This window comes from Colobus angolensis, unplaced genomic scaffold (genome assembly GCF_000951035.1).
Source record: "Colobus angolensis palliatus isolate OR3802 unplaced genomic scaffold, Cang.pa_1.0 Scaffold217, whole genome shotgun sequence".
NCBI classification, from domain to species: Eukaryota; Metazoa; Chordata; class Mammalia; order Primates; family Cercopithecidae; genus Colobus; species Colobus angolensis.
Window position 1 is genome coordinate 1,813,209 of NW_012115344.1, and position 10,016 is coordinate 1,823,224.

Below are 10,016 nucleotides of genomic sequence, written 5' to 3' on the forward strand. Positions count from 1 at the left end.
CATTTTCCCAGCGGTTCATTACAATTTTTGGCCAAACTGAGTTGTTTAAGCCAGTGTTCAAATCTGCCACTCTATTTCTCAATCCAGAGAGATTTTACTCTCACCAATTGCTTAAATGTCACTTCCCCAGTTAGTCCCCATAGAATAATTTTTACTCTCATATCACACCACTCTTTTCTTTGTTGCTTTTTCCAAATACACGTAAATAATTACTGGTGGTATTATTTATTTAATGTCTATCATACTATCAGATTATTAAGTACACTAGGGCAAAGACCATGTTTGTCTTGTTTTGTTTATATCCCCAACACCTAGTATGGTATGGTGCTTGGTATGTAGTAAGTTCTCAATAAAGGTTTATTGTATCGGTGAGTGGACTGAGCTAAAATCACTTTTACAGGGGGCAAATATTTTTTTAAAAATCGAAGCTATGTGTCATAACTGTAATTTCCATCTGATAGGTGTATTTGAGTAATTAGGAAATAGCTTTTCCTTTAGGTCTACAGATTCACAGGAGAAAATTCAACAACTGAAATGTGTAAAGTGCTCTGCAAATGTTTAACTCCAATTTAGAAAGGGTATCAGCACTGGTTATAGGAGTGATTTAAAGTGAGATAAAGGTCTGTGGGTCAATATTGATAGGGTACTTTTGGTCACAGTCTTGTTGTTAATTCTCCAAAAAAAAAAAAAATGCTTTAAAAAGTCAACGCTAAAAGTTATGTCCATGATTAAGACAAGCCTCAGGCTCGCAGAAATGAATCTTTGCTATAAAACATGGTTCAACTTTGTAGGGAAGGAGCTCGTTGATGTGCTGTGGCACAGACAGATATGTTACTCGGGGACGCCTGGGTATAGATTCAACTTTCCTTTCTGAGACCCCCTCATCTCCCTCTCAAAAAGATCTGAGCTAACTGGTTCTGAATTTGGCTTGTGAATCACAGGGGTAGCAGATATCTATAAGTGTGTGAAAAATATTCCTGAATGATAAAACAACCTCCTAGTGGAAAAAAATTGTGGTATAGTATGGAATGAGCTTCTGAGGTCTGGCCATACCACACTGTGTAGACAGTGTCACTGAGGGTTCCCGCCAGAAGTCTGGAGACCAAGTCGAGCTGGCATCTGATATGTTACATCTGTTCCTTTATGTTCATATCATGACTGCCAGCAAAATTCTTATGTTGGTTCATTATAGCAGCAATTCCATTCTCTTACAATGGTATCTTCCTGCCAAGCCAGAAATTCTCTTTTTATTTATAAACGGTATCTTCTTGAAGCCTATGACTCCTTTTTGACTGGAAAATATATGAGGATGCTGAAAACATCAAGCTTTGGTAAGACTGAAATGCTTTTTATCAGCAATTACATCAAGTTGCTAACTTATAAGTTCAAAATATCATATTTTTTTCCTATCAAAAAGGATAGAGTTTGCATCTCCTAATTTTAGCAAATGATGCAGTCTGTTCTCACGCCGCTAATAAAGACATACCTGAGACTGGGTAATTTATAAAGGAAAGAGGTTTAATGGACTCACAGCTCCACATGGCTAGGGAGGCCTCACAATCATTGTGGAAGGCAAAGGAGAAGCAAAGGCAATCAATATTGTCAATATTGATAGGGTACTTTTGGTCACAGTCTTGTTGTTAATTCTCCAAAAAAAAAAAAATGCTTAAATCAATGCATGTATTGAATGCCTATCACGTACAAGGCACGCAACTTGGCTTTATCATGTGCACCAAGAAGCCTCATGTTCCAAACTAATTATAATCTCACTGGGAAATAACAGGAATGCATGGAAAAGCTAAAAAGAAAAACAGTAAACAATAAATACAAGAGAAAATGATTAGCACTGCAGACATTCAGAGAAGGACCACCAACAGAAGTCTTTATGGAAACACAGACTGGAGTGGGTCTAGACCACTTAGACAGGCAGAAGAATGAGACAAATATTTTGGATAGAAATAAGTATGTAGGCAAAAAAGTGGAGAAACAGAAAGCCAAAGTTGCTCAGAGTAATGAGGTTTACCGCAAGATAAGCAGAGATAGGTGAGAACGGTAGATTGAAGCATATAATGAAATTATAAATAAGAAACTGAGGAATAAGAGAATTTTCCTGCAAGCTTCTGTGAAGCCTTGCACTGACATGTGACAAAATAATAACACAAAATATTCACTAATGATAATGTCTTAATATCGCACAGCATTTTGTTTCAAAGCGATTTCATGTAATATTCACAAATGAACACTTTTTTCTCATCTCATAGCAATGCCACTGTATGTCCAATAAATTTAAATGAGTTAGTTGCTTAATGGCAGAGCTGTGATTCAAACCTACATCTTTTGCTACGGCATCTTGTAGAGCTGTCAGAATGAAGACACAGAGGCAGGGAGACAGGCGGGAAGATAGCACAGGCTGGAAAGGATGAGACTGAATGAATTTATGTGGGCTATACCAAGAGATGGAACATTTAGTTCTCATAACTTTCTGAACGCTATTTACTAATTGCAGGTAAGTATGAACTACCAATCAGAAATATTGGACATTTAAATATGAATCTGATCACAACTATTATTGGTTTTAAGATGGCAAGAATAAACCTATTTTTCTCACTGTTTCATTTTGCCAGATAGTATTACTGCTGTCTTAAGCTGCAGGAGCTTTAAGAGTCAAATCATACTGTAACTAATAGGTTATAATTCCAGATTACTTTATGATCATCTATTTCTAACAATCAAATGGTTAACTCACAGATTCTTCACAGCTATTTTCCAATGATTGAGTTTTGAAGGTGCTTGCAATCCAATTTTATTACATTGTTTTTAAAAATTCTAGTTAACATCAATTTTATTCAAATACAGTAATTCTCACTTTAGCAGTGAATAATTGACTCCCACTCCCACATACTGTATACACTGTTAGCATAATAGCTTTAAAGTGCTTCAGAAATTTTACATAAAAGTCTTTTGAAATTTTGTTTAAACTAAAGAATACATCTTTCTCTTCCCTATCAGTTTATCTTTTTCTCTATGGAGAATATTTTCTTTTATGAAAAGGTTCCCAAAATGAAACAGTTCTACTCCATTTTCTGAGCAATTCTGATCTACCTCAAAGGCAAGAACACAGTGAAAGAACTAAAAAATCTCAAAGTCAGTGATGCATTGGTATCTTTTTTTTTCTTTTTTTTTTAAGTTCCAAACTTGTTAAATCAGAACTATACAAAAAGAAGAAATAGACACCTTATTTGACAAATAGCTACTGGTCTCAGGCAAAACTGCATTACCTGGCATTATGAAGAATTGAAACAGTCTAAGTTTGTTTTTGTGGAGTAAAATCCCAATTTTTATTCCTGTTTTACTGTTTCGGTTTTCTTTTTTAGAAATTGTTGGAAAACTTCCAAGTAGAGTACATGTTATTTAGTAATCAGTCTTTGGAAAGAAAATGACTTTTAGGGACATTTCCTTCCCTCAGTTTAATAGTAAAAAATCTTAGTGCCATAGAACAATACAAATCTGTGTTTATAAAAAAAAAAAAAGAGTATTTTATGTACTTTTGGTAAATATAGGATCATGGTGAAACGGGGATATACAATATGACTTACTAAATTCCCGCATTCCCTGCAGGAATCTCAGGGTCCTTCTCTCGTGCAAGATTGAGAATCCTCATCCAGTCAAAGAGATTAGTTTTTATGAGTTTTACATATAAATGTTTACTGCTTTAAAAATATTCATTGGCCGTGATACTATTTATTTCTCTTTCTAATCAAACATTCACTATTCTTTAACATCCAGATCATATTTTATCTTAAGGCCTTCTCTGACCATTCTAGAAAATTATCCCTTATCAAATGTATTTTGTGTTTGACTCTATTTGTTTACACTTAATCACCTTGGGTCTTATCTTTTGGGTTAAATCACAAAAATGTCTTACTTTGTCAACTCTACAGGAGTTTTAAAAATCAAATCATACTGTAACTATTAGCTTATAATTCTGGAGTCCTTTATGATCATGTTTGTAACAATCAAATGATTAACTCATAGATTCTTCACAGCTATTTTTCCATTGATTGTGCTTTAAAGGTGCTTGCAACCCAATTTTATTGCAGTGCTTTTCAAAATTCTAGGTAACATCAATCTTATTCAAATACAATAATCTTCACCTTAGCAGTGAATCACTGACTCCCACTCCTACATACGTAAAAGCATGTGGCAAGCAGAGAACATGTTTTATTTTATTTTGCATTTTTCTTGACATAGACTACTAAAGGCAGCACTTCTTTTCTAGGAACTGCCTCCTTTCTCTCCCCTGGTTGCAACAAAAACTGCACTATGCCTTACTGATAACCATGCTACTTCGCTATAGAGGAGGACCCACCATGGTCAAAATGGCAATGTAAAAGACTGTATGGCCACAGCAAACACCATCTAGCAGATATCATTCTCTGGGCAATAGGAAAGTGGAATACATGAAGGGAAACAAAGGACTAAGGACCTTCAACAGGTGCTTGGGAATAAAGGCGGCCAAGGCCCATATTAGGCATCCTAGACACCAGGCCTGAGCCAGGAAGAGACCCATCACACCTCATTTCTGCAGGGGCATGGCTCCTAATTCCAGGAGTTTTCAGACTGGCTCAGAAACTAGGCTGCCTTTTACCACCCCTTCTGGGCTATATTTGACCTTATATATGTTATTTGACTGCTTTTTTCCTTCTGTCTCCATTTCTCTCTGCTTTTTTTTTTTTTTTTGAGACAGAGTCTCGCTCAGTCACCCAGGCTGGAGTGCGGTGGCACGATCTCGGCTTACTGCAAGCTCCGCCTCCTGGGTTCATGTCATTCTCCTCCCTCAGCCTCCTGAGTAGCTGGGACTACAGGCATCCACTACGACGCCCAGCTAATTTTTTGTGGTTTTTTAGTAGAGACGGGGTTTCATCATGTTAGCCAGGATGGTCTCAATCTCCTGACCTCGTGATCCATTTCTCTTAATCTCAGAAAGCCACACTTGGACACATTGCCTATATAATATCCAGACCAATGCTACCTAAAGGATTTTTCACATTTTCTCACCCATTCTTACATGTGGAACACTTTATAATATTTCCAAATAAAGAGATTACATTTATGAAAGAAGGTAATAATGCACTCCTTGCTCTTCTTCTTTTCCTTGTAGTAAGTAATAATGCCCTTGTGTTTCACGTTTCTTTCAGGTATGGAGTTTCAGAAAAAAGGCACAGGACACTGAACCAGAAGTACAGATTTGAACCTAGTTCATTATTTCCTAATTAAGTGACCTTGGACAAGGCAATTAGCCACAGGGACTCACTCTGCATATTAAAAAAGGAGGAGATAGAATAGCTAATAATATTTACCTTGAAGTTTCCTTTTTCTTTTTGCTTTTTAAAGAAATAAACATGTACTTGCCTGGCATAGGAGCCGACTCATGGTAGATGCTCAATAAATGCAATTCAAATTTGAATTTCAAGCTACTGGGTTTATTTTTTATTTTTCTTGATCCTTTCCATGCACAATCACCCTTATTCTATTTAAATCCAAATTCTTTTTGAGAAGCATGATTTTGGATTACTTCCAATTATTATTTCTTTTAAAGTCTGTATCTACCAGAGCAGCAGTTGTCAACCCTGTTAAAATTTAAAATGTCCTAGAAAACATTTAAAAAATTAACAGTGCATAAGCCCAATCTCTGACCAAATTTGAATCTGTATCTTTGAGGATAATCACAAAGTATGCATCAAACAATAACTGAAGAAATTACAAAAAAAAGAGACTAGTTAAAATATTTAAGACCAAACCAAAATAAAACTGCTTAAGAATTACTGCACATATTACATAAGACTGCAAGAGGGATTTAAAAACACTTACCTTTGTTATTGTATACATCTAAGTAATTCGGTGCTGAAAAAATTGTGATTAGAGAAGGGAACCCTGTTGTTTGGCTTTTCCTGTACATGCGGTACCTAAAAAGAACAAATACAGTCAAAACAAAGCCTGTATGGAAAAAAGAGAATATCAAATCATAGATTCAGAAACAGAAAATGAGATGAGTCAAGTTCCATTATTCAAAGAGCCTGCAATTATATAACACTAAATAAAAATTTCTTTCCAAAGTCTGAAATATACAGGTATTAATACATTTCAGGGGGGTGAGCATGAAAACATACATTCATATGTAAAATTTCCAAACAGGTATTTTCTAAGTTAGCAAACCTCAAGAGACTGTGGAATTCATTGGAAAATCATGTCATTTCCATGTGTTCAATAGACAGGGCGAAGGCTAATTAGTGTACACAGACACTTTGTACCCACCCAAAATTTTCAAAAGGTTGTCAACATTTTTGACATAAAAAGACCAAATAAGCAGAGCAAGATATAAAGACTTACCACTAAAAACCAGGCCAATTATCTGATAAATCCACAATATTCCGTAAAGCATTTTGCCTAGACTAAGTGATTTTCTTTTAGAATAATGTCCCCTTAAATCTTTGAATTTTTAGATTAATAATCAAATTTAATTCAATTCATATTTAATACAATTCATAGATTCAATGATAAATAAGCATTTTGCCTAGACTAAATGATTTTCTTTTAGAAGAATGTCCCCTTAAATCTATGAATTTGTACAAATTGAGACTGTTTCTATTTTAGAATTTTATTTATTACCAATCTCTGTTGGTATCTACAGGTCAAAGATTATTGTCTCAGCAGGGTAATATTTAATCAATCAGTAATGAAACAGAACATTCACAAGAACTTTGAAAATAAACCAACAATCCAGTTACTAAGATAGAAATAATTTGTTAACGTTAATACTTTAGTTCTCAATTAAAAATACAGGTGACTCTGGCTGTTTTACATACGGATAACAATGTATCTCATGACTCCCGTGTAATCAATTTTAGGAGTATCAGTTTAGAAATACCCCTTCAAAACAACAATTTATATTTCCTTTGTTGATCTGTGTCATTTATTTCTGGTAGACTAAACCATGCCTAATATAGTTGGGTTCTAAAAGTAGCTCAAAAAGTACCTTCAGATAGATAAATAACCACCTTAACATTTATAATTTTAAAAACACTGTGAGTCCTCTCTTTTTGGAACTTGGTCATACTATACCCCAGAAGAAAATGCCCCCTTAAAAACATTCTGAAATGTTCTAGAAGTATGTATTCTGATTGTGGAACTAAGCTTCGTTATGGAAACAAAATCTATGTGAAAGACAGTTTCACTCTTAATCCTAGTACCCTGACTTTATAGACAGAGGGTGACTATGCCTACTTGACAACAAACAAAAACAAAGAAACTGGATGACATAATCTCAGTTTTTTCAATGAATCAATCAACTTCTCATTTTAAACAAAATACTTGATATTAACTGATGCACTTAACACACTTTCAAGTAAGCCAATGGTTATGGATATGCAGTGCTATTAGGATAAATCTGCCAAAAATGGCCAGTCAGCTGACTGGAACACTCAGTCTATAGCCTTCACAAGTGAGAAAAATTATTTGAAGACCTGACTTGTTGGGTATATAAACAGGTTACTTCAAACATCAGCTGTAACACAGTGAGTATATAATTACTGGATCCGTTCACACCTCTTGACCGATTGCTTGAAAACAGCTAATTGTGAAAGGAACTTGGTATCTGCCTTGATTCAGGGATATCATACATACACATGGGCCTCCTTCAAAATGCAGGTATCTATATTCCCAATTTCAGCACACAGGTTATAAAAAGAAGTGCTTCTACTTTTCAGAAAAACTAGACTATGAAGGGATAAGTTTAGTTATTCAAAGGCAAACAATGCCTTTCAGTGGAGTTTACTGGGAACAGTCTCAGACCTCAAATCTTAAAATTATTATAATTTCTCCCTAATGTAGATTTAGTACACTATTAAAGTGAATATATGAAATTTCATAATTTTCTAAACCTTCAAAATTGTTCTACATCTTAAAAACCTACAGATGAGACAAAATCAACTTTATGTAATCATTTGCTAGTTAGAATATAAACTTTTCCCTTTTTTTTTTTAAAGACGTCCCTATTCTTTTCCCTTTAAAAACAGGGATTTTACAGGGATCAGGAGTGGTCTTCAGGATTAGGAATGGTATTCTTTAAAACAATAGTAAAATGTGCAATATCTGTTAAATATTTATGTATAATTCTCATTCATGTTGTCAACAAGACTGAAAACTAGCTGGTAATTTACTCGCTTATTTGACAGTGTAAATGCAACAATTGAGAGGAATAAGGGGAAGTGCCCTTACAGAGCTTAAGAAACCAAGCTGAAAATGGACTCGTTCAGGCTAAAGATGGAAGAATTTTATGGGAGACTTTACAATACATCTGCAGTCATTCATTTCCTAGGACTCTGCCATGCCTGTGTCATCCATCAGAAGATAATTTTAAGCTCTAATTCCTTTTGGGAGTGAGCCTAGTAAAAGGGAACCTGCAGAGCCTAAGCAAAGTGAGGAAGTTCTGGCAAATGGAAAATGCATGGTTTTTATAAATGCTCAAAACTGCTCACCCTGCATCTTGGGCTTCATGGGCTCGAAGTATAGATAACAAGTTATTGTGCTGTAAGAATTCACATACAGCCGGGTAACTGCCAGAGACAAAAAGAAAAGAGAAGCATCTGTTATGAAATCATCAGGAGTAGCACAATTATCTCTAACATCCAGATCTATGTGACTGGATCAAAGATAATCAAACATACATCATTCATGAAACAAGCCTCAACTCTAAGGCCAAGTTCACAAGGCCTTGTGGCAGAAAAAGAATCTACAGCTGTACTTTTTACGTAATCAGAAAGGGGTTGAAGTGTGTGAACTGGGGGAAAAAAAGTAAGCCATTATATAACAACATTAGGAAAGTGTTCACTCTCAGAAAAATCGATTTTTACAAGTCTACATTTAAAGACAAAATGAACAGAGCAGAACTATAACAAGATAATGAATTTAAAATATAATTCTCAATTTTCTCAAATATTGCACCATTTGTGCGTATGTGTGCATGTATGTGTATACAACAAAGATGACTGAGTTTGGAGGCAGAAGAGAATACATATGCTCTCTTCTGCCTCCTAACTATTTTTGTTTCTGTATCATATTGAACTATATTTTAGACCTTGAATTAAATCTCCCAGATTTAAGACTCCTCCCATATGGTGGGAAATCATGTTATTGCTTTATCTAACATTATGGGTACAATAAGATGATTATATCATTCAAAACCTAAACAAAATTATGGATATTCACAAGGCCTGAAAATGTGTCCTTTAAATGTGATCAGCAGAACTTTATCTTGACTTATCTATCTTGACTAAATAAAACATCCAATATACAATTAAGTTTGTCTTTTAAGAGTCTCAAACTCAAATAACTTCATCATAAATGAAATTCAAATCATAAATTAAACTTGAAAAACATTTTACAGTCATTATGTCTCTGCTCTAAGGACTTTTAATGAAACAAATGTATATTATAAAAAGAATTTTTTTTTTCTTTGAGATAGAGTCTCACTCTGTCGCCCAGGCTGGAGTACAGTGGTGCCAACTGGGCTCACTGCAAGCTCCACCTCCTGGGTTCATGCCTGTCTCCTGTCTCAGCCTCCGGAGTAACTGGGACTACAGGCGCCCGCCACAATGCCCAGATAATTTTTGTATTTTTAGTAGAGACGGGGTTTCACCATGTTAGCTAGGATGGTCTCGATCTCCTGACTTCGTGATCCTCCTGCCTCGGCCTCCCAAAGTGCTGGGATTACAGGCGTGAGCCACTGCGCCCGGCCAAAAATAAATTTTTGACAATGCAAATCAAGGTACAGAAAACCAATACTCAAACTGCAAATATTCACTAGAACTTAAACTATATACCATTGAAAACATTTATCAATTATAAAAATAGCACTGAGGCCAGGCGCGGTGGCTCAAGCCTGTAATCCCAGCACTTTGGGAGGCCAAGACGGACGGATCACGAGGTCAGGAGATCAAGACCATCCAGGCCAACCC

At 35.4% G+C, this 10,016-nt stretch overlaps 1 protein-coding gene across 5 annotated transcripts in view; it reads right to left on the reverse strand.

Annotated features, from left to right (window-relative positions):
• PPP3CA (protein phosphatase 3, catalytic subunit, alpha isozyme) overlaps positions 1 to 10,016 on the reverse strand; it is a 337,575-nt gene that overhangs the window by 50,851 nt on the left and 276,708 nt on the right. For all 5 annotated transcript variants that reach the window (XM_011943204.1, XM_011943208.1, XM_011943206.1 and 2 more), the window contains 2 exons: positions 8,538 to 8,615; positions 5,872 to 5,966 (listed from right to left, as the gene is read on the reverse strand). In XM_011943204.1, coding sequence (XP_011798594.1) covers positions 5,872 to 5,966; positions 8,538 to 8,615 — 173 coding nt within the window. The remainder of the gene's footprint in view (positions 1 to 5,871; positions 5,967 to 8,537; positions 8,616 to 10,016) is intronic.